Consider the following 25,917-nt stretch of genomic DNA (forward strand, 5'->3'; position numbering starts at 1 on the left):
TTCTGGTCTTACCATGGCAGATGCTGGCTTAGGACAGGAAACATATCTTGTAAAGAAATGAGTGGAAATTGTCTACTCACTGGAGCACTATGGGGTGATTCAAATGATCCGCTATGGGGAGTTGACAGACGTGAACTGGGAGATAAGCCAATGAGTGGGTGGGTGGTTGGATGGATGGATGGATGTATAAGTATACAGTTGAACTGAATGCTACAGAAAGACTGAAAACCCCGAGAAATAAATGAGAGAATGAGTGATTCACTACTTTGCATGAAGTCCCCAGTTCTGAAAGTTTTCCATTGTGAAGGCGATGGCTGTGAAAGAGGCGTGCCGAAGGGTTCAGGACTTGCCTGCCACTGTCAGTCCAAGGCTCCACCCCTTCCACCTGAGCTGCTCTACATATGTGAGGCAGCCCAGGGCTGTGGACCCAGAGCCCGGCCTGTCTGCAGGATGAAGGCCTCATCTGGCTGCATAGCCTCTCTGGCCCTTCTCATCCTGTGCTCGGTGGGGGCCCTTGTGCTGGGAGCTGGCCTCGCTGCAGGTGGGTGTTAGGCAGGGAGAGAGAGAGAGAGGGAGAGAGAGAAAGAGAGAGAGAGAGAGAGAGAGAGAGAGAGAGAGAGAGAGAGAGAAAGAGAGGGAGAGAAAGAAAGGAGAGAGAGAGAGAGAGAAGAGAGAGAGACAGGGAGGGAATGATGGACAGACAAGAGAGAGGGAGGGAAGGAGAGAGAGAAGAGAGGGGGGGGAGAAGGATAGATAGAGAATTAGAGAGAGAGAGAGAGAGAGAGAAGAAAGGTGAGATAGAGAAAGAAATAGGGAGAGAGAGGGGGAGGGAAGAAGAAAGATAGAGGGAGGGAAAGAGAGAAGAGAGAGAAACAGACAGAAAAATAGAAGAGAGAGACAGAGGGAGAGAGAAGAGGGAAGAGAGAGAGCAGAGAGAGAGAGAGAGAGAGAGCTCACTAAAGTGAGCATAGGTGCTGCTTGTTGGAGTATATCTAGGGAAACCGAGGTTAATTTGTATTGCTGGCAAGCATGTGGTGCAAATCTATTTTGCTCCTATTCAGTGATCCCATACGTAACTTTTCCCATGTTAAAAATTACACAAAAGTGGCACAAGGGGTTTGTAAATAAGCCCCTTTCTGTTTTGGCAGTTCTGCATAGATAGTAAATGTACCTTTATACATATTTATTGAATAACCATGTGTCCAATCCCTCGTTTGGTTCTCCTCTACACAACTAACTTCTTAATATTCTAAGCCACCCTTGCTTTCACTGCGCACACTTCTCCATGGATTCCTTTCTCCACTTTCAAAAAATATGGGTCACCCTTCATCCAGTACCCTACTCTGAGCAATGTCAAGCAAGAGTACAAGGTCTGGTACCCCCTCCACGGTGAAGTGTGTGCCACTCCTAGGGTAAGGTGTGAGCCCCCTGCGGTGTCTGCGGTGCAGTGTGCGCCCCTCCTGGGGTGCAGTGTGTGCCAGTGCTTCTAACAGCCCCATCTGTGCCAGGGTGACCAGAGGATTAGATCGGAGCAACATTTTCAAGATTATGTGACTGTGATCATGTCAATGAGTTTAGCTTGAATTGGTTCTACCTCAAGTCACCTTGTTTGGCTGGCCTGACTCTCTGGGTCTGTGCTGGACACCACTCACTCTGGTATCACTACTCGCTTTACGCCGAAATCCAATCTACACCTTCACTGTCCAGGTTGTGCTGTTTTACAAAATGTTTCTTAGAGTAAACCTACCTGAGTCCTTGAAATACATGAGTAAGTCAAATCTAGGACAGGAATAATACACAAATACCCATTGACATTGTTAGTTGATCAGGCCTTGGAATGAATATAATTCGCACCTATGATTAATCTTCTAAGATATTTTTGCCAGGCCTGGGATGTAATCTTAATGTGAGGCCCTCAGGATGTGTCTTCATTCTCTGTCAGGTCCATAAACAAAAGTTTGTAATCCTAAAAAAAAAATGAACTCCAGGAAAGGAGAAAACATGGCGCCTGGCGACGGCCAGTGGTTTTGGCATTTAAACTGTATCATTATCACTGAAGTAAGATCGCTTAAAATAAATTAGTTACAAATCTATCAAGAAGTAAGAATATGTACTTTTGCAATGCGGTTTTCACACCGCAATACAATCACAATGCGTTTGTTACAACAACCGCTTTGTGGCCACGCAGTGCGATTACAACGCAAGTCGTTACAAAGACTTGCACTAGATGGCGCACTAGACTTAGGATTAGTATGATTTACTATTCCAACTCCAGTGTGAATCACAAGGGGTGGGGGGTCGATGGCATGACACATTTACATCTTGGGAAACAACCACAATACAATCACAACTCCGTTGTTACAACGACCACGTTGTGACCACGCAGTACCATTACAACGCAAGTCGTTACAATGACTTGCGCTAGATAACGCTCTAGACTAAGGAATAGTATGGTTTACTATTCCAACACCTTCCCTAGTGTTGCATACAGCATTTTAACAACCACGTTGTGATTGTATTGTGGTGTAAAAACTGCATTGCAAAAGTATATACGCATGGCAGACCCTATGTCAAGGCTGACTCACCTTCCAATCACTGATTGCTGTACTTAAGAGCTAAACTGAGAGCAATTGGATGAAACTTTTAAAGTGGCAAAACAGTTAAACAATACTGTCACAGAATAACTTGACACTTTTGATACTGGAGACTTTGATTTCTTCATCCTCTTTTTGTTAATAGTCCCTCTAACATCACATTCAGAGAAGGAGGTGAAGTTTTAATGAATTAATACAAGTTCAAGTTCAATAAACTTTATTTCGGTCAATATGACCCTAAAAGTACAATCACAATACATACAAATACATTTAAAAGATTGCATCAAAAGACAATTCCATGTAGTTAAAAGAAATAAGAAAATCAGTATAAACATTGTTGGCATACATGAATGATAGGAGGATTCCACACATCGTTTGAAACAAAAATCTCGAAGAGTAATTCATGGCTGGAGACAAGGATTCACCTTTGGAAAGTGCATAGTGCAAATAAATAGATTAGATAAAAAAAAGAGTCATAAAAGGGATGACCAACATCATTCCCATATGTCAAATGATTTAGACCTGACACTGACTTCCCTAAAACTTCAGGTTACTTCTAAGCAAAAGTTTTTACAAAAATTGTAGACGTAAGCTAACAATTTACCACTTCCCTGTAGCCTGACATTCGCTGCCAGTGAATAAACTCACTCTGGTCTAATCAGAGTGACAAGATCTAATTTAAAAATAGCAGAGGCAACCATGGAGGGATGTTATTCCCGGCTATTTAAAAGTAAAGTTAATGTTTTTCTACCCTAAGGACATCCTAGCGCGTCTTAGGTTGTTTTCATAAGAATCCTATGGGTGCACCACATGGAAAATAGGAAACCTGCAACTGAGTAAACGATCGGGGTACTGGTGACATACTTCAGGATCCTGAACGCCTCAGAACAGCGTCTACTTCCAAGGTTCCTACAAATCTGCACCAGCCAACGTTTTCTTGCTTTATAGTAGCCAGGGCAGCTAAAGAGTACTGATTCTTCAGGGCAATCACATGCCGGGCAATTTGCAGCTTGCAAACCCCCCCATTTGAGTGTAAAACAGCGGAGCGGGAGAACCCCATGCCTGAACTGTAGGTAAAGCTTTCTAGCGGCTACTGGTTTGATGTCATCTAGAGCTGGCTCAAAGCAAAATCTATCTTTTATTTCTAAAAATGCTGAGGTTAGTTTGCCTGTTCGAGGGCAGCTATAAAGCTGTGCCATTCTATACTCCTCCTAATGGACCTTCAATTGTTTCCTAGGTATTAATGAAAAGGCAGACTCAGGATCAGCACAACATTCCCCCAACCCCATATTGGTTAGCATGTGTTTGATGTGCGCTAACCACAGCAGTTTGGCAGCCCCCCGCAGGTTCATTACTTCTAACAGTTCCTCCCTATATGATAAAAGTTCAGGGGTAGTCCACAGGCAACACCAGTACATTAGGAGTTTAAGGTTTGATACTTCTGCGATCGCCATTAGCCCCAAGTCTAATCGGAGCGGAATTAGCGGAGTGCTCCGTGGGAGGTTTAACAACTGTCTAAGATAGTGAATCTCAACCTGCGATAAGTTCTTAAGTTTAGAGTGACCCCATAGTTCTGCACCATATAGCGCGCCTCCCCGGGCTTGAGCCTTATAGATTTCGATTGCTGGACAGAAAACCTTCATGATGCCACCTGAAGATTGAGCTAGGTTTAGGGATGATTTAATAATGTATGCCCCAAATCCATGGTTTCTGTAATGGTGATGATGAGGTGAATGAAAGAGGAAACTCTATCGAGGGGTTTACCGTTTAATAAAGGGTTCGGGCGTGTACTTTTTGGGCTATTGAATGCAATAAATTTGGTTTTCAGTAGATTAATTTCTAATCCTCTTTCGCTACAGAATACTTCAAATGTATTAAGAACCCTTTGTATACCCATGGGAGATTTGGATACTAATCGAGTATAATCGGCAAACATCAATGCTAGGGTTATGCGGGAGGCTAACTTGGGTGAATCAAGCTCTTTTTCTGCTAACAGGGAGTCTATCAGGCCGTTGATATATAGGCTAAATAGAGTTGGGGCAAGCACACAACTCTGACGGACGCCACGTTTGATCAGAATGGGTGCAGTTTTGCCAAACCTGATTTGCGCAAAGTTGTCCTTGTGGAGCCGTTTAATGAGATGGATTAAATATACTGGAACCCTCATCTCATGAAGGACTGTCCACAGTTTGACTCTTGGGACCAAGTCAAAGGCTGACCCCAGGTCTACAAATATTAAGTAGAGACTACCACCCTCCAGACACACGGTCTTCCGGTACAACAGTTGTAATCTAAGTACTTGGTCCAGGGTAGACAATTTTTCCCTGAACGTCGCCTGTAAGGGGGATAGTATCTTTTTTTCTTCCACCCAAGTTTGTAGCTTGAGCAGCAAAATACGTACACATTTTTTTGTGAAATGTCTATCAGGCTAATTGGCCTATAGTTAGCTGGGAGGAGCAGTGAACCTTTTTTATAAATCGGAATTCTTTCCGCACCAACCCAACTGGAAGGGATCTTCATACCCTGCAGTATGGTGTTAAATAGCACCCAAAAATAAGGAGCGCAGATGGATGGGTCGCTATGAAAAAGATCCCCTGGGATCTTATCCAGGCCTGGTGCTTTGCCTAGGGCTATTTTTGCTACAGCTCCCTTAATTTCATTTAGGCTTATGCTTGAACTGACGCTGTCATCATCGGGGTCGTTAAATTCCCCAGGGTTTGCGGGAAAATCGATCCCCAAGTGGCATGAATCAGACGACACACCCTTTGTCGTCTCTTCCTTAGTATAAAGGGATTCAAAGTTAACCCGCCAGACATCATTATCCAGGTTCGGGTCTACCAATGTTTTGGGAGCAGAGCTACCAGTATTGACCACACCCCAAAATGTCCCCATATCCCTGTCCCCTATGGCAGTTCTCAATATGTCCCAATTTTCCATTTCCCACCCTTGTTTAGCTTCTGTGGTGGCCACTTTACATGCCTTCCTTGCAATTTTAATTTGTGGGCAATCATTAGCTTTAATACACGCTACTAGTGATCTTTTAGCCTTGCCGCAAAGATGATCATACCACGGGTGGGAGAGGGTCCTACTTGGCCGATGAGTTTAGTTGGGATAAAAAAGTTCAGTGTAACTAGTTTAGCATGATTAATCTCAACCAACTCTAGGTCTATGCCATCCCCATTATGGGTTTTTGAGATGGAAGCTGTCAAAAGCACCAGGAGTAGAGCTTTGTATACAGTGCTCAATTTATCTTGTGATTGACTGAAATCAGTCCATCGCACTCTCCGCCTACAGTTGGAAATTATCAGCCTGGAATCAATGGAATTATCCAAGATTGGGGAACTCCCTGAGTTAAATGCTTTTAATTCGAGTACTAGCGAATGATGATCACTATCTAGCCGTGGCATAATTTGAAAATCAATCAACCTATCCCAGGATTTAGAGTTGATTATGATATGATCTAATAAAGAACCACAATCTTTTCTGTGGAAGGTATAACCATTAGATGTATCAGACAAGGTTCTCACATTGCACGCCCTTAATGAGTGTTTCAAGACAAGGCAGTTAATCTGGATCACCAGGGGGGACCATTTTTTAACTGGTGGGCAACTAGTCTCCAGAATTGGCCAGAAGTTATCCTCGTCATATAGGCTATCCAGGAGCATACCCTCCAGAGGCTCAAACTGACAATTAAAGTCCCCTCCTAGGATCACCATATGGTTGACAGCAATGGTGCCTAGAAACATAGTTAATTCCTTCAACGTGGTGGACTCTTTACCCAGGGGTGTGGGTCTCGAATATACATTTAAAAGGACTACAGAAGTCTTTGATGGAAACTGAAGTATGACACATAATATGTCATTTGAGCCTGTGTCAATCTGCTCAGCCGTACATCCTAAATGCACACCCACCCATGTACTAAGGCCTCCGGATGGTCTCCCTTTACCCCCAGATGTTGCAGGAATGCTAAAAGAAGCAAAGCCTGACTTATGAGCCTCCCCTCTTGCCCATGTTTCCTGAAACATGCAGATCCCAAATTGGCTAGTAAAAGATTCCCAATCAGGGTTGTCTATCTTGTTGTTCAGGCCTGCAATGTTCTATGATAAAACCCTTGTTTTGGGATAATTGGGCGGATTCTGTTTGTAAGGAACTAAAGGGGGTGAATGCAATAACACCTTTGTTTTTCCAATATCATCCTTAAGATTCTGCACTATGGGTAAACAGTGTTTAAAATTATCAGTCAGAGCCGAGTCGCCGCCGTAGTGGGTGCAGCTTGGGGAGCCAATCATGCTCCCTCTGGCAGGACCCTCCCTGTGCGGAAGACAAGGCCTTGTAACGTTAACCTGGGTCGAAGTTTCTATTTGTGGATTGCATGTTTGTACCAACCCTGCTCCTGACACCAGGTGGTGAGGTCTTTTGGGGGGTAGAAGTAGCCTAATGAAAGTAATAAAATACCACCCTTGTTCCTCCCATCCTCTCTAGCTAAAACTCTTTGGGTCATCCAGGGATTTCTAAAATTAATTACTATGCAGTCTCCGTGTATGTCCTTGTGTCGTCTGCCTATCCTACCCACCTTACGTTTGGTTAAAATCTCTTCCACGTTCTCGTAGCTAAAATGACTATGATTGACAAGTCAGTGGACACATTTGTTCTTTAATTCTTGGTGGGATTCCGATTGGCCCCTTCTAAGTTCAGGTATACCTGCAAGAATCAGAACGTATGGGGTTGATGCAGGAGGTAAATTTGTAACTGGAGGGGGTAAATATAATTAGTGTCTTCTATATTAATAGGAGCACCTCTGCCCACCTGCCTGGTATTTAGTTGTGATTCCCCTGTGAGTTTAGGCAATGTCAGTGTACGGTTTGCTAAGTTGGTGGTGACCGGAGATGGCCTTACCACACTATCTCTATTGGACTCCGAAGCCTGTAACTCCCCATCTAGTTTTTGTGGCGGGGCTTTTTCGATGGGGGTTGGGTGAGGGTTAACCAATAGATTGCTTGTGGTGGTCTGGACTCGTGTCCTGCTATACCCTCAATTTTCCCCAAGTTCATGTCGTCATTAAAAATTACAGTCAGCCAATCTATCCTCTCTTGTAGAGGTCTAAGTTCGTCCTTGACTATATCCCTCATTTGAGTCTGAAGATACAGACCACCTTTGTGTCCCACACTGGCTGATCACTTATAATTTCTGTGCTCTCTTCTAGATTTCCCCTCCCAGAATTTCCATCATCGGGAGTTGAGCCCTGAGGCTTTTTCCTTCTTCCAATTGCTTTCACCTTGAGTTTTGGTTTGGGTTTGCCTTTTCTACCCGGTTGGTTTGTCATATTAGCCCTAGGTGACTCTGGACTGGCTACTTCGATAATTGGAGGTTGGTCGCTAGAGAACTCTGTTACTGAAACCCCTGTGGTTTGTGTGGGACTAAGGTATATCGGTGCTATTTCTAGGTTTGGGGTCAGAGACAGCAATCTCTCAGTCTGTTCTATTTCTGTAGCCACAGCTCCCAGAGCTTTTTACAACATCCTATCTAAAGACGTAGGTTTGGTGCTTGGTTTGGGACGACTAGGGTCTGTTTCTTCTCAACATAAGCCCGTTTCCCCATTTTGCAGTCTCTTGGGTTTGACTCTCACGTTAAATTTTACATTTTGGATTTTGAGAGGGCAAAGAGAGTAATTTAACTAAGACCAGCACTGCCAGGCTCAGTAGAATATATACTACTACATAAATGTCTGAAAGGTGGAATAAATACTATATCTAAAGCAACCAGCTAAACAAAGGGGATCTACATACACAAGATTATTCTGTGTTCTTGATGCAAAGTCATATATCATGCACACTGATCCAACTAGATACCAGTAAATAAAAAGGGACAGTTCCGAATATGTATCAGTCTAAGTGACTCATCAACAGTACCTCAGTTTTCAGGTCCCTCTGTGTAGGTGTAAGAGAGCTGGCCCAGCCCTGCCTCTTCCGGCCCAGCATGAATGAATTAATGCAAATGTACATTTTTGTGAATCTTAGGTGCATAAGAAAATGCTGTGAATGAACCCTGGAAAAAGAAGTTGGGCAAGCTGGAAGTGATATTCACTACATGCCCTCTCTTAAGAATCAATTGTATATTAGTGTCTCACTCCTTTGATATAACCCCACCTCCTTGTCTTTTCAGCTACAGTAAAGAGTGGCTCTTGCCCTCTGCCTCCTAGTTACACAGACTGTAAAGAAGTGAGTAAAACGGAGACACTCTGCAGCAATGATCAGCAGTGTCCAGGGAAGGAGAAGTGTTGTAACTATGGCTGCGGCTTCCGTTGCAAGAAGCCTTTGCAAGGTAAGGCACCTACCACCCCCTGCTTCCTTCTCAGGGATGTGGGGTCCCAGGGCTTGAACCCAGCCTCATGGTGGCGGTCTGTTGCACGAGATAAAAAACACTGTTCTTACACCAGCTGTTAGGACTGTATGTTGTCCATTTACATTTGTCCACTAGAGGTTTAATACATTGAGCCCAACATATTGGGGGCCTTTTGATACTGCATAGGGGCATATATGGAATGCAGCTCTGGGATTGGAATACATTGTAATTAGGGTTGTTGTGTTGGTTTGAATTAGTTGAGCATCCTGATGAATGCACTTGACTCAAGAGTTTCACATTGTGTAGAAATGAGTTGGCAAAGTAACAGGGTGAGGAGCCCTCTCTATCTGTTAATGTGTTATTAGATAAAATAAACAGCACAGCCCATCCCAACACAACAGTTATATTATGTGGGTAGTGGGAGTATGTAGCCAACAACAATATTTCTTTAAGTTTTAGAGAGCATCATATTACTGGAAAGATGGCACAACTTTGTCACGGAAGGCACTAACTAGTTGTCAAGAACTAAACAAACAAATTGAGACTCCTCCCAACCTTTTTAGATGTGACCCCCGTTACTTCCATTTTTACATCATACCAGAAAAGGAACCATAACTAATGGCCCTGAAAATGGGGGTTGGATCCACTAATGACAACACACAAATGACAGCAGGGTTCTTTAGAAATGTGTTCTCTGAATCTGTCTAGTTTGATTAATGGCCTTGTGTCACACCTGGTGTGGATTGTCTCATCAGACAAAGGCTGAGGTTTAGTTCAGGGTGATAACTGTTGTGTCTGATTTGTTTCAACATACCTCTAAAAGAAGATGGAGCTGTGCTTGTTGTGACTATGCTAGAACTGTTCTCAGGAGTAGGAGCTGCTACCCCTCGCTAGCCCTTCTTACCTGTGACATTGCTCTTTCTCTCGCGACGCATAAGAAGTCAGAAAGATACAAGCAAGAACAGTAGGGATCCAGGGCTTTCAAAGCCCCCTGCAGCATATAGGATTTCCTTACATGTCCAAAGGGCGGGACAAGAGAACAACTCTGGTTTGTCACCAGTGGTCTGATAATGGGGGACGTCACTTCCTCTATCTCTCGCTTTCTTCTTAATGATTCTCCGTGGTTAGGGAGGGTGGCAGGCTTTATTGTTTATGACAAATACATCTTGAAATAGCTTTTGTGCCCCACAAGCTGTAATACTACTTTATATAAATTAAGAGACAAAAGATGAAACGTCATGAGTGAAATTGATATTAGAAATGTTGGAATATATTAGAAATTCAAAAAGAAGGAAAAAGCCAGTAGTGACAAACAGGCTCTAAAAAATGTAATTTTACATTTGTGGGGGCTTCTACAGGTTTAAACCATGGATGGAAATATCGAATCACAAAATCAGGATTATCTTCAGAAATATATTAATTTCTGTGGGCCGACCTACCTGCCTACTTGGACATGGCCGTAGGCCAGTGTGCCATGGTTAGGTTGTGCGATAAGCTTGAGATTTCCCAACAACACTGTGATGTACCTAAATAAAATAACATTGTACAACAATCAGATGTCAGGAGGTCTAATGTGTATTGGAAGGGTAGAGAGTTTGGGCTATTAGGAGTGTAAGTGGCAGGAGAACAACAATTTAAAATGTTTACAATTAAAATTCATATATATCCAGCCATTGAGGGATTCATGAATTATCCCAAAAGATCTTAATAAAATAGGAAATAGGCTACTAACGTTGGCATTCATCTGACAATTTCCTGGATGAATGGACACGTGCAGTGATCAACAAGCCTACAGCCGAACCAAAATATCTGCCCAACTGACTAATCTCTCTGCTTCCCCATCTAACTAAAGTGATGGAGTAGGCCATCTACATGCAACTCACAGCCCACCTTGAGCTTCATCATTTTCTAGACAATATTCAATCGGGATTCAGAGAGAACAACAGCACCAACATATTACTCATTGCGGGCACCAACGAGATTTGAGCTTCTCTTGACCGAGGAGAAGAGAAACAGCATCACTCATCCTGCTCAACTTTTCCATGACCTTCAACACGGTCTCTCACAATGCCCCCCTCTCCAGAAGACTCAACCAGATTGGCATACAAGGATATGATTTAAAATCGATCTGTTCTTTCCGAAAAGGGAAAAACCCAAGGGTCAGGCTGCTACCCTTCCTATCACAGACCAAGAAACAGATATGCAGAGTTCTAAGGGATCATTCCTCATCCCTACTCTTTTAAACATATACAGGAAACTGCGCGCCAACATCATCAAATTAGAAGACATCACTATTGTCTCCTATGGTAATAAAAAAAACAAATTCTCTCCATGACAGACAAAGCAACCACTTCCACAACCAACTTCACCAACTGCATGACCATAGGTGCAGACTATGCGAAACAACTGCCTGAAACTGAGCTCCAAGAAGACAGAAGTACTAGTCTTTGGCAAGACTACTTACCCATGGAAACCCAATAGTTGGTCTAAGCTCTAATGCCTGCATTGGAGCTAGACCAACACCAATACCCACAGTTGACGCACTAGGGATCATCCTATGTGACAAATCCAACATGGCAGCACAAGTCAACGCAGTGTCAACCTTCCTACTTCAGCATCCTACTCATGCTATGAAAGATCTTCAAATGGTTGCCTCAGAACACCGGATGGACCATCAGGCAAAAACTCAGTACCAGAACACTGGGCTATGATAACACTCTCTATGCCATTATATCCAAACATCTTCTAGAGAGACTGCAGACCATCCAGAACACTGCTGCAATACTCATACTTGACCTCCCGTTCCTCAACCACATCACAGTGCACCTCAGGAAGCTTCAATGGCTCTCAAATCACAAGTGCAGCCAATTCAAACTTCTCACTCACACCTGCAAAGTCCTACACAACACAGTACCAGAATACATGAACAGCTGCATACACTTTCACCAACTCATCTGACAAACACACTCCCTGCATCCACAAAAACAAAAAAAGAGGTTCCTCTTTCTCTTACCAATTCCAATTCCAAAAATTCTTTATTTCGGCCACATGGGCCATAAAAGATGCAGTAAAATACAAATACATACATTTAAAACACAGTATTTACATATAAAAAGATTCTACTGGACCAGCGTGGGGTAGGGGGTGCAGGGTAGTACCAGTTCAGGGGGACATTTTCTTCCTTATTATCCACGCTGCCATTAAAAATTTTGAAACAGCAAAAACAATATGGCCCAGAGTATTAGTTTTCATGACCCTGTAGGCCTGTAAGTACTTCCTGAAGCCCAGGTTCCGACAGAGCGGTGCTATCCAGCGCTTCCTGGGTCTCTGGTAAGCGTGGCATACAAACATTATGTGTAGGTCATCTTCATCCTGGGCTTTACAGCATGGGGAAAGTTTGTCACCCCCTGTGGACCATTTGTAGGTGAATACTTTGGTGGGGAGTGTACCAAACCTCCATTGCACGAACAATTTCCTTGCCAGGAGAGGAAAGATAAAATCCATAAAAGGTTCGAAAGCATAAGAATTTTTGGATTCCATAAAACGTGCCGTCAGGGTGCCACTATTATGAACGTTATCCATGTGGGAGAGGTTTTTGTTCTTATACAGCTGGGCAAGAGTTTTACGTGTAATCCTTTGGCAGCCCTGAGCTGGATCATCCCATAAGTCTGGCAAGTTCATACTAAACAATTCCGTCTTGATAAAAGCCAGCCAGGGAATTTTGTTGTTGCCATTCAGCCTCATTACATGAATAAGGTCCTGTCTATAATGGTGCAGTTCCTCGGTGGTCCATATCCGGTGCCAAAACTTCACGGGTTTCGACAGAAGATCTTCAGCGATGGAGGGAAGACCCAAGTCCAGTCTTAAGGGGAGAAGTGGCGTGCCTTGCGGGAGACCAAGTAGGCATCTTAGAAAACTATTTTCCACTCCTGCCAAAGCCTTCCCTGCTTTGTGTCCCCATAACTCGCTGCCATACATGGCTGCTGCCTTGGCTTGGGACCTGTATGTTTCCAGGGCCGGGCTTACAGGCTTAAAGGTGGACTTATTAGCCACCTTCAGGAGTGCACCCGATAGCTGGGACAGTTTCAGCCTGGATCTCGCTATCTGGCAGTCCCATGATAGGTTTTCCTGGAGTCTTACCCCCAAATATATAGAGGTCGAGACCCTCTCAAGACTAACTTCCCCCAGTGTAGGATTGGGTCTGGTTTTGGTGGGGGGGTTGAAGATCATGAACTTAGTCTTTTCCGTGTTCACCTCCAGCCCATGTTGGCGACAGAAAAGGCCAAAACCGTTCACAATCCTCTGAATCCCCATGGGGGATTTGGAAAGCAGGAGGGTATCGTCAGCAAACATTATTGCCGGGACCCTCCTGCCTGCCAGGAGTGGGGCATCGTTGTCCTTAACGTTATCAAGATGTTGAATGACGCTATTAATGAAAAGACAGAACAGGGTCGGCGCCAAGACACAGCCCTGTCTGACTCCTCGATGGACCGGGAATTTGCCCGAGAGCTTGCCATCCCTCCCACACCTCACTTGTGCATAGTTGTTCTCATGCAACCTGATGATAATGCTGAGAAGCTGAGGGGGTACTCCTAGCTTTTGCAAAACCTCCCATAATTTCCTTCGAGGGACTAGGTCAAAGGCTGACCTCAGATCCACGAAGACCATGTACAGTCTTCCCCCCTCTAACGTTACCGTCTTCCAATAAAGGAGGAGGAGGCGGAAGATCTGATCCATGGTCGACGTGTTCTTTCTGAAGCCAGCCTGGAGGGGGCTCATGATGTCATTGTCCTCCACCCAGTCCAGCAAAAGGATAAGGCGCGCAAAGAGCTTTTGGGGTACATCTATTAGGCTAATAGGCCTGTAGTTGGCCGGGAGCAGAGTGGATCCCTTCTTGTGAATCGGTACAATCTCTGCCCCCAGCCAAGACCCGGGGATTGCCATACCTCCTAGAATGGCATTGAAAAGAATAAGGAGGTACGGACCCCAGATGTCCGGGTGATGCCTAAAAAGATCCCCGGGTAACCTATCCAAACCCGGCGCCTTCCCCAACGATAAATGCTCCAGGGCAGCCTCCACCTCCCCTAGGGATAGTTCCATGGCAGAGTCCTGGGAACCTAAAGGCGCTGACAGGGCTATATCAGGGCAGGAATTAGTGTCTTGGTAGAGTCCCCCAAAGTGAGCCTCCCAAACCACGGGGGCAATGTTGGGTTCAGTTGCTTTCTTAAGTTCCCCCGTCCCATTATTTACAAGGGCCCAAAATTTCCGGGAGTCCCTGTCTTTTAGGGCATCATGAAGGTCCTGCCAGTGGTTCCAGTCCCACTCGGTCCTAGCATTTCCCATCACTGATTTATAATGCTTCCTAAGGTCACGTACCTTGGCCTTATTCGACCCCTCTTTTATTGCAGCAATGAGCTCAGATTTGGCAGCCCTACAGGAGGAGGTGTACCAGGTGGGAGCATGGGTCTTTTTCTTTCGGGTTGGCACCACCGGGTGAAATATCTCCGCCAAATCCCTCACTAGTTCCTGATGTATGTTACCCAGTTTCTCGTTATATTCTGGGATTCTTGGTTCGTTTAGAAGTACGTCCACCTCCATAAACCTTGGGAGTGCCAACTCGTATAGCTTGTTGATAGCATCAGCTGAGCTCACAAGCTTTCCCCACTTAACCCGGCGCCTATTTGTTGTAAGGAGCAGCTCCCCCGTATCTTCACCTCCATTTTCTGCGGAAGTGCCCGCTGGAGGCAGCGGCCACTGGATGTTTAAACAAAGGGCATTGTGGTCGCTGTCTGACCTATTTATTACCCTAAAGTCAAGGACTTTTGACCAAAGTGTAATATCTATCATGATATAATCTAGCCTCGACTCATGGCCCCTTCTGTTGAAAGTACACACTGAGGGGGTATCGGAAGGGGTACGACCATTACAAGCCCTCAGTGCGAAGTTCAAGGTGAGGGACATGAGTTGTATTGCTAGAGGGGACCAGGCTTTAGGGTGGGGCGAAGACGAGGGTGGGACCCCCCCAGTAGTCATCCTCGGCAGTAAGGGCACCCTCCAGTAGGCCTTCCAAGGGTTCAAAGTGGCAATTGAAGTCTCCTCCCAGCACCACCTTGAAGTCTCCCGGAAGTTGACCCAGGAAGGAGGACAAATCGTTTAAGGTCGGTGATTCATTTGGCGCGGCAACTGGTCGCGAGTAGACGTTAACAATAGCCCACGGTGGTTTGCCAGGCCATGTGAGCCGTACACACTGGATGTCCTGCGAAAACGTATGCACCTGTTCCGCCTGGCACCCAGTGTGACTCGCAATCCAGATTGCCAAGCCACCTGACGGCCTCCCACTCCCACTCCATTTGGCAGGGATTTCAAATGTTTCGAACCCTCTCCTAGTTTGGGTTTCCCTCGCCGATGTTTCCTGAAAAAGGAGGATATCACTGCTACCTACTAATTGATCCCACTCCGGTGTGCCTTCCTTATTTGCGATTCCTGCCACATTCCAGGAGAGAATTCTCAACCCGGGATCTGACGGTAGTGTACCTTGACCTCCAGTAGGAGGTTGCGCAATGACTATGGGTGGATAAGTGTCTGACAGAGCAATGTTACAAACCGCGGTGGCGGATGGCCCATCCAACTCCGCCACCTCAGGTTGCGAAATATGGTCAGACCCAATGTTAGATGGAAGCCCCTGTTGACCCAGACTATCATCCAGGATAACCGTTCGATCTTTAACGGTATCCTGTGAACCGCGTTCAGTTACAGGGGCAGCACTCAATCCCACCCAACCTTGCGCCTCATCCACCAGCTTTCCAGGGCTAAGAAAAGTCTCCCCGGTTTGTGGTCAGTCGACCTGATCTAGGCAGGAGAATCTGTTGTGATGTATAATATTGGCCAGAACAGGTGGTATGTAATGCCTTGGTCTATAACGTGAGCCATCTACAGCAAAGCCTACTCTAGTCCACCCCTTCTCCCCCCCCGCCTCCGTGTTGCAAACATTTGGGTAGAAGTGTGAGAGGGGTACTAATTCAATGTTGGACTTATCAGGCCTTACGAGCCAATTGCAGATGTAGTTGGCGACGTGTGGGCTTTTAAAACTTACAATGATACAATCCCCTGCCCTATTCTTTGGAGTAAGGCCAATCCATGGGATCCTCCTGACCATCAGAACCTCACCTTTCAGGTTTGGGGGCAGCTGCCTATTAATACTAAGCCAACTTATGACCTTGTTACGTAGAGAGTCCTGAGGCTCCCTTGTGTCACCAGTTAGCTCAGGTACTCCCACCATGATTGCCGTGTACGGGACTGCTTCTGGGCGCAAATTAACCACCCTGCGCCTATCATGGGGGGAAATGATATTACCAGTGGGACCATTAGTAGAGTTCTCAACTCCCCTCGGTTGGGGAGCAGGAAGTGGCTTAGATCTCCTAGGGGCCGGGACAGGGGGCCTAGACGCTGAAGATGGCAAAGGGTGCGTCTGAGGGGCAGGCACACCGTTTGTACTCAGCGGGACCGTATTTGAAACCTGGGTCGGTGCAGGAGACAACAGTCTGTTCCCCGATGGATCCAGAGGAGCTAAAAGAGCATTTGTAGCTGACCCAGGACTGTTCCTTTTGTGACTGTTTTCCAAAGCCTTAAGTCTACTCTCTATGGCGTCCAATTTAGCTGAGATGGGGATTAACAAGTTCTTAATGGTGTCTGTAAGTGAGTTGATTATTGTGTCAGTGCTATTGGAAGTTGCCCCACCGAATATAAATGGGCCCGAGTGCAATGGTAAGGCCACAGATACTGGAGAGCCCATGTGATCCGACCTAGACCCTGGTGAAATGAGCTCAGGGGAGGCCGAGATGTCTGTACTGTCATCCTGATTTAGCTCAATTGTATCAACTTTGGCCCTTTTTGCCTTCTTTGGTTTCCTGGACCTTTTCCTTTTTGGTGGATGTTCCACTCCACTACCTGCAGGCTCTGTGAGCAGGGCAACCTGACCCACTTCCTGCGAGTCTATTCCCGTATTAACCGGAATAGCAGAGTGGTCAGTAGTCCCAGATGGCCGGGGGAAGTCACTATCCCTCTGGGTTGATGGAGTTCTTAACTGCTGAAGGACCGACGCAATGGTATGATCAATACTGTCCATTAATGACATATGGGTGGCGTCCAGTAGTATAGGTGTACTAACATCTGTAGAAAATGTATCCCCGTGATCCAGAGACACGCTTTCAGGTCCCAGCTCCAGGTGCGTTTCCGTGACTGATTGACATTTGTTAGCTTGAGCACTCGCCTTTGGGAAGAATTTTTCCAGTGTACTTGAACCCTGTTGGGCGGGCTTACTCCGTGAAGCCCTGGTCGCCATTATGGAGTTGAGCGGAGAGGGGCTGAGGGGCAGGGAGCGTCAGAGGGGTGGCCCGGTCCGGTCTCTGCTGGCCTCTAACGGCCTAGGACGGCCCGCTCTTTGCCCGGTCTTCGCCCCGTTCTCCGCCCCGCGCGCGTCCCGCGATGCACGTGCCCAAGAGCTCCTAAGTATAACAGGGGGGCGTGGCACTGGGAGGGGGCGCGGCGCGGCGGGAAGAGGAACCAGCTGGCGGTGTTGTTCAGGAATGCTGGTCCTCGCAGTCCCGCTCGCTGCGCCTCTCACCTCCACTGCGGCCGGGTCCTCCTTTGGACAGCTGGGAAATGCCCCCAGAAAACGCGTTGGCTCCCAGCTACTCCTGTAGCGAGCTAAACTGCACCAAGGGACAGAGTCTCGAACTCGAGCGGCCCCCGCGAAGCGGGGGCCGCGAGAGGTAATGAGCGTTTCAGGCGGGGGGCGTGGCACTGGGAGGGGGCACGGCGCGGCGGGAAGAGGAACCAGCTGGCGGTGTTGTTCAGGAATGCTGGTCCTCGCAGTCCCGCTCGCCGCGCCTCTCACCTCCACTGCGGCCGGGTCCTCCTTTGGACAGCTGGAAAATGCCCCCAGAAAACGCGTTGGCTCCCAGCTACTCCTGTAGCGAGCTAAACTGCACCAAGGGACAGAGTCTCGAACTCGAGCGGCACCCCTTTCTCTTACATCACACCTAAGATATGAAACAACGTCCCTTAAGACATCAGAGCTCCCTCCACAATTCTATAGTTTCACAATAGGATGAAGACCTGACTCTTCGTTTGTTATGTTATGTTATGTTATGTGTTACGGATTTTTATAGCGCACAGCTGCCCCAGCAAAGGGGCGTCCCGGCGCTTTTGAACAGGCAGATAAACACATATAACACCACACAAACTGCAGGGCTGAAGCGAGAAAGGGGAGACTAAAAAACATTAGGGAACAAGTACGTTTTGATGGCCCTCCTAAATGCGAGCAGGTCGTCAAGTGCATGGATATGGGACGGGAAAGTTCCGGAGTTTGGCAGCCATAACCCGGAAAGACCGGCCTCCAGCTCTACACAGCTTGAACCGAGGCACTACCACCAGATTTTGACAAGCAGATCTCAGGGAGCGAGAAGGGACATAGGGAGTGAGAAGATTCTCAAGAATCTGAGGGGAGGACAGCTTGAGGATCTTAAAGGAAAGACACAGAGTTTTAAAATCAATTGTTTGCGCCATAGGCAGCCAGTGAAGAGACCGAATGGTTGCACTCACAGAGCAGAACCTCGGAAGCCCCACCAGGGCTCTGGCAGCAGCATTTTGAACGCGCTGCATCCGGGCGATTTCCGCCTGGTTCGCCCCTAACAGGAGCGAACTGGCGTAATCGAGCCGAGACAGAATAGTGGCCTGGATAACCAACTGCCTGGTAGGGGCGTCAAAGAACTTCAGAATGGGTCTCAGTCCTCGAAGAATCCCGAAGCAAGTAGCTGCAACTTTTTTTTGGGCGCAGAAACTAAGGGCAGAGTCTAACCAGACCCCTAAGTTTTTTACCTCCGATACCGGAGTAGGCGTAACACCTAACTCTGGAGGCCACCACTCATCACTCCACATGTCACAATGTTTGCCAACAACCAGTATCTCAGTCTTCTTAGCATTCAGCTGTAGACAGTTGGCTGTCATCCAGCTGGCCACCGCCAGGAGCCCTGCTCTGAACCTGGGGGCATCAAGGTCGGACTTCCCACTCAGCACAACCGCCAGCTGCGTATCGTCAGCGTAGGAAACAATGGTCATGTCCCACTGCTTGGCGACCGCAGCCAACGGGTGAACATGAAGGTTGAAAAGTGTGGGACTTAAAGCCGACCCCTGAGGCACACCCAGTTCTAACGGATAGGGTTTGGACTCAAAAGGCGGAGTGGCGACCCGGAATGAGCGGTCAATCAAGAAAGACTGGAACCATTTTAGTGCCTGACCAGAGACACCAGATTCTCTTAGATGTTGCAGCAGTATCGAATGCGAGACCGTATGAGTGACGTGGGAACCACACACCTACACACCTTGCCCTAGTGCCTGGATACCCTCTCAGGTGATTAGTATGCTATACAAATTAACATAACTTACCATAACAGTCTCCAATTACAAGGTAGAGGCAGAGACAGTGATGAACACATGGCTGGTCCCTGCCACAATCAGCTGCTCACAACCCCATACATTGTAAGACGTGTCTGGGTGTATTAGCCATCGAGTTTTAGCCCAGCCTAACAGGTTTGACTTATTGTAGAGATGGCCAATATCTCAGAGTCCAGCCCTATGTCACTAAGCAGGGATTACAGCAAGAGTGGGAGACGGTTTCCGTCAACAATGGCCCCCATGGCACCATAGTAATCAAAAGCAATGCTTTCCCTGGTGTTGAAAAAAATGTAGAATCTCAGGGGTTTGGTTGCTTATTCTGTATGCATCTGCGGTACACAGGCAAGGGGAATTTCAAGAGAAAGTACTCCCTGGGACTACGGTAGGTCTTTGGGACTCACTCACTGTGCAGTCGTGCCTGCAGGTTCCCAGGAATTATATTTCAAGATCAGAGGCGAGGTTTATGCTTATCTTCCTTCGCTTTATTTGATAGCAGCCAGATTTCCAAAACATATGCAACAAAACTACTACCCAATGAAGCTCTGGGAATGAGAAAAACATCAACAAAACATGGGAGAACAGTTCGCTGCAAGCACCAATCAGGTCCACATAGTTCACAATCTAGTCCTTGGACTGTGTTCCTTCTTCCGCTTTCTTCACTGCTCGCAGCCATAATATAAATGTCTCTTCATTGCCTGCCTGTCGCTTATGGTTTTCATTGTTGGTATCTAGATGTTGTAATTGTGCATCACGCTGCTTTGTAGGTTACCTTGCTTGGTATGTATGCGTAGTTCATTTCTGTGTGTTTGTTTCCTTGATGGCGGTATTGCTCCTTCGCAATCAAACCTATTGCTGTGGCTTTGAAGTGCGGTGGGGGCCTCCCGCCGCTAGAGGGCATGGGTGTGTCGCACCCGCCCAGCCCCGTCCTGGGGCTCGGTTCCCCCTCACAGCGGGAGCAGAGCTGTGCACCAGAGCCGAGGAGCCTGCCGCCTGGAGAGTGCTGCCCCCACAGAGGAGCTTTAATTACTATCGTTTTGCTAATGCCCATGCAGGGTCCTGGAAAAATCCTTTACCTGACGCCCTTGGGGTCGGTACCAATATCTGGCACTGAAACTGGCCAGGAGGACATACTCCTAGGTGGCCCTGCCCCCAACATTATATGACACCATGGGTGCTGTGTCATCTGGCTTTGATCCATTTCAAGTGCAGCACCCCCCACCCATAATTTTGACTGTAACCCCCGCCCCACATTTTCAGCTGTTCCCTGCTCATCTTTAGTTCCCTGCAGGTGTCTGACAGTGCTTGTTCAGTAATCAATCTATCAGCACTGTGTCCCTGCAGTTCGTTATTGCACCCATTCCTAGCCTGCCTTTTCTGCCAGGGCTTATACCTTGTGTGCCAGCACCTGCACAGGGCCCCTAACAGTGGACATAACGAGCTGGGAGACGTGGACCAAGGGGAATCAGACCCCTTGGGAGTTCCCCAGTCGGATGATTATTTTTACAATGCAGTTGATGCATCAATTTTCAGAGCAGTGTCTGAGGCTATTGCCGCATTGAAAGACCCCTCTCACAAACGATAGCATGCAACTGTGCAACAATTTTGGGGTCTATCCAGACCCCTCTCAGCAAAACCACCCCAACCCGGGGAGCCCCAGCCCCCTGAAGGAAGTGCCGGCTACATCCTGCCAGGAGGCCAGGGTAGGTTATGAAGCCTTTGACAGGCTGAAGCAAGCGTATTTGGCTCAATTCACTGCTCCCACCCTAGCTAACTGGGACCAATCTGGTTTATTTTCAGAACTCCCTTTCCCCTGTCCCTAAACCCCTAGGGGGACGACCCCCAAGTAACCCCCAAAAAAGAACCAGGTCTGTCTAGACCATGGCTTACCTGTTCCTAGCCCCCCGCCTTGACCCCCCCTCCTGCCCCCTTCACCCCAAACCAGAATAGTACTGACCCTACATCAGACATGCTTGACCAAGACAAGATCCTTCACCGCGTTTTTCCAAATGGGCCCCTTTGAACAAGGTTGCAAGTTATGCAGCAGACCACATTTGCAAGCCGCTGGAGAAGAAATCTTGCAGTTGTCTTCATACAGAGTGCCCCCGTACTTCCCTTGAGGGCAAGCTGGCCCTCATCACTGAGCAGGAATCCTCGAATGTCGACCTTCCTACAAAAGTTCATGAAGGAAACAAGAAAAGGGATAGATTGGTCCCGGCAGGCTTGCCAGGACAAACCTCTGAATGTCCTTGGTCCATTGTCACAAATTCTGGAAATACCCGGGGATGCTAAGTCCTTCGGCTCTCTGATTTCCCTTTTTGTCAGGTTGGGCATCATATTTTTTTACAATGCAACTGTACCCTGTCAATGGAGCACCGTCATGCTCAAAATTGACAACATATCCGTGATTCATTTTATCAACCATTTTGGTGAAACCCGTTTTCTCTGATCCAGCCACCCAGTTTTGGTAGTACTGCCTAGATCATCAAAATTTGGTGACAGTGGAATACCAACCCGGTCTGCGAATCATGTGGTGAACTTCCAATCTCGACATTTCAGGGATTCCAGCCTCCGGAAACTTCACCCGGATGTTTTTTCGACCCTTAACGATCAATGGGGCGCCTTCATTGAGGACCTTTTGGCCTCCAGGTTGGATTATCAGCTACCAAGGGTTTTCATCTTGAGGCCGGATCCATTGGTAGCTGCAGGATTTGAGCTGAGAAGAAAGCTGCGCCTTTCCCCCCTTTATGATGATCACAAGGGTGTCGGCTCAGGTCTGGCGTCAGCGAGCCGAGATGGTTCTGGTCACTCCCATATTCAGTTCTCAAGTTTGGTTTCCGGTTCCACTGGAACTTTCTTGGGATTCTCCAATCCAACTACCCCTGTTTCTAGTGCTGCTTCTCTATCCAGGCCTGCTCCCTTGCCAAATGGTTCCAGATGGGTCTCTATCCCTCATGGTTTGTCGAATTTCAGGCGACGATGGTCGGTCCCGGGCCAAGCTGAGAGCTTCTTGTTAAAGGCATGGGCCAGCATTACCAACAAGTGCTACTCCTCAGCATGGGGCAGGTGGTCCTGTTGGTGTTTCCAATGAGGTCTCAATCCAGTGGTTTCTGAAATGGGTACTGGTCTCAATTTTCTGGACGGTTTAGCAGCAATATGGCCTGGTCTATATATCATTAATACATCACGTTAAGCCATTTCAGCTTGTCATATGCCAGTGGAAGTCTCCCCAGTGAGAGAAACCTCCTTTGTATGCCTGCTTCTCAGGGGATACAGCTCTCCTTGCCCACAGAATCCTGTTAATTCATTCTTTGGGATATAAACGAGGTGCTGAATTTGTTTTTGTCCTGGCACCCAAACCAATACCTGTCCAGAAAAGAGCTGTCGGTCAAACTTGCAATGTTGCTTTGCCTGATTTCATGTCGTAAGGAGTCAAAAGTTTCAGCCCTAGATATTTCAAGCAGCACTTTTTTCTGTCCTGAGTCTCTTTCAGAGTAAGTAGAAGGACTAAATGTAACACTAGGGTGAAATCATTCCCAGCCTTCCTGGAGCTTTCAAAACTGTGTGTGGTGCAATGCCTTAAGGCTGGTATTGATCTCTCTAGTTTTGGACCCCATTCTGCGTGTTGCGCTACGGTTTCTAAAGCCTTTCCTCTGGGCACCAGACTTGAGCATAAAATCAATGTAGCCGACTGGTCTTCAGACTCTACCTTTAAAAAGTTTCACTTCAAACCAGTCTTGGACATGGCTCACTTAGTCATGGGCAAGTTTTAAACCAGCATTATTCTCGCCTCCTCTGACATAGAATGACAATGTTCCTAGCTATCGTAACAAAAAGTTTCATTTCTTTTAAGGACAAGGAGTTGAGGATTATTGCACCCACTTAACATATCTTAATGACTTTCCCTGTCACTAGTAGGTATTGATTTTCTTCCAGGATTACAACTGTTTGACATAAGCTTGTAAATACTGTTATATCTCTTTGATGTTCTTTATCTTTAGAGGTATATGTTCCTCTCCAGAGTTCTTGTGCTGGATTTTATTCCCAATGGTAAAATTATTCCTTGTTTTTGAAGGAATGGATAACAGTAGACAAGACACATAAGGCTGGAGTTTAGGCGTTATGGCTTCATGGGAATGGGAGTTGTGTTGCATATGTTTTGAAAATCTATCTGCTATCAAATAAAGCGAAGGAAGATAAGCATAATCCTTACCTCTGAGTCCTTAATAGAATTGAAGCTTTCCTTAATGATAGCTAGTACATTTTTCATTCCTCATGACACAAGGTTTCTACAGAGTGACTTTTCTCCAGGGTAGCTTCTCTGTCAGTCTCTCAACCTGGCCAGCCATGTTTGTAACTAATGGTGACTGTTCTGCTGATCCTTGAACCTTTGAGTGACTGACTCACTTGATATATATATATATATATATAAATATATGCAATATTTTATTATTTTATTTTATGCCTATATGCTAGATTTCCAAGAATCCATTACAAATAGTGTATCGCATGTTTTTATACAGTGTACTTGCTTTCAAATGGTTTGAGCGCAGATGAGTATCTTATAGTTTTTTTTTGTCTAGAACTGTAGTTTAAGGGCAGCCTGATTATTAATTTTATCAGCGACAGCCATAATTATTACTTGCAGAGATTTGGGATAGAGACAAACTTGCTCCGATTGGTCTGCTCAAAGTAGCTGCATCAACATTCAGAAGATTATATTACACAAACCAATCTAAGATGTGACGCATGATCTGCCTGGAAAACAGTTTGTCTTGTTATAGATAAAAGGAAACTGGTTATCAAATTGTGTTGGACTTGCAGTAGTTTTGTGAACCTAGAATACTGGATGTGAATGCAGGCAAATAACTATGGAGTGTCCCCTCCCTTTGTCTGGCATTCACAGAACCAAGAAGGGTTTTAAAAGGGTTTTCTGGCTGGGTCCCAAGGCCAAAGAGGAGTACCACAGAACTAGCACCTCACCCACTTAGCTGTCTATCTGTCTCCATCAACTCTACCCGGGCGGGAACACTTTACCATCTATTGTGCTGCTCCATACCCCGCCTTGGCCTGACTCAGACAGGGTGGGGTACTGAAAAATCTCTAGCCCCAAAGTGTGTGTGTGTATGTGTCTGTGTGTGTCTTTTTCTGTATGTATCTGGAGTGATTGTGGGTGACACACAAATATTGCCACCTCAAGTTTGCACTACTGGAAAAGCAATAGGACAGTTAATAGGTATCTCAGCTGACCATGGTTTGTCACTAGTGATGTCACTGGTTATGTCACTTTTGTAAATTACTCTCATCTATGTGATGTTACAAGAAGTGTGTTAGCTGGAGTTATGGTTGTGAACTCATCATAAATGGAGAATTACAGTGGATTTCAGATCATTACCATAATGTTCTTTTAAAGGAGGATTTCATGGAACTTTTTTTATTTTAATATCATTTGAATGAAGATCTTAAAGATGACCATACTTTACCTTTTTAGATTTTTTTGTGTAAAAAATCTATGTATTTATAATATAATCATATCTATATGTCCTTTTGTCAACTGCCTTTTCAGTAAAAGAAGGATCCTGTGCCGACTTTGATCGATCCATATGCTTATATGTCAAACCTCTTCCTGATGCCTGCCAGAATGACACTCAGTGTCCGGGGACCGAGAGGTGCTGTTGCCTTAACTGTAGGAGGGTCTGTACAGCGACAGGTAAGGGGGCCTAAAGTCATCTCTGCTGATCCTGCAAGGGGCTATTGTCCTCTTTTACAAACATTTCAGTCAAGAGAAATCTCATAAAGAATGTTTAGGGCATGCTTTTTTTGTAGGTTTGTGTATCTTTAAGTTAGAGAATAGAGAAAACAGCAAGAAATCAGCAAATCCGTAATTAATTTAAATTATTAGAACAAGAAATATAACAAGGTTAATTAAGTATGAAAACAATACATGAAAGTAAAACTGTTAAAAATAAATATAAATATACCTATATACGCATTTTACGCTGAATGAAACTCTGGAAATGCAGAAGGAATATGGGGGCATATTACCAACAACTAGCGATAATTTTTGTCTCTAACTTGTTTAGAGACAAAAATTATCGCCGCACATCGGCGATTCTTATCGCAGATAAACCTTGCTATTATCAAGGTTTATCGCAAATGCGATAAAAAACGGCCGCAATGCATGAATATCGCTGAAAAGTCAGCGATATTCATGCATTATCGAGCAAATGCTCTTAGCCATGTTATCCACCTCCCATTGGATAACATGGCTAAGAACTGCTCAGGGCAGGTGTTAGCTTTTGGAGATATTCCCGCTTAGCGCGAATATCTCCAAAAGTTGGTAATAGGAGATAGCGATGTTAGCGACTGTTTTCAGTCTCTAACATCTTGGCACGCCCACTTTGCATCTCATTAGTGATAAATATCACTGACATGCAAAGTGGGGCCCAAGATGGTCGCTATCTCCTACTAGCTGTCGCTAACTGGTGTTAGCGACAGCTAGGTAATAGGGAGATAATTTTATCTCCGC

General features: G+C 46.0%; 1 protein-coding gene across 1 annotated transcript in view; it reads left to right on the forward strand.

Annotated features, from left to right (window-relative positions):
• The first annotated feature begins 249 nt into the window (after positions 1-249).
• LOC147709685 (uncharacterized) overlaps positions 250-25,917 on the forward strand; it is a 37,516-nt gene continuing 11,848 nt past the window's right edge. Inside the window, exons 1-3 of the mRNA XM_086926070.1 lie at positions 250-541; positions 8,757-8,915; positions 24,955-25,098. Of these exons, the coding sequence (XP_086782196.1) occupies positions 250-541; positions 8,757-8,915; positions 24,955-25,098 (595 nt within the window). The remainder of the gene's footprint in view (positions 542-8,756; positions 8,916-24,954; positions 25,099-25,917) is intronic.

The sequence above is a fragment of the Lissotriton vulgaris genome, chromosome 6 (assembly GCF_964263255.1).
Source record: "Lissotriton vulgaris chromosome 6, aLisVul1.2, whole genome shotgun sequence".
NCBI classification, from domain to species: domain Eukaryota; kingdom Metazoa; phylum Chordata; class Amphibia; order Caudata; family Salamandridae; genus Lissotriton; species Lissotriton vulgaris.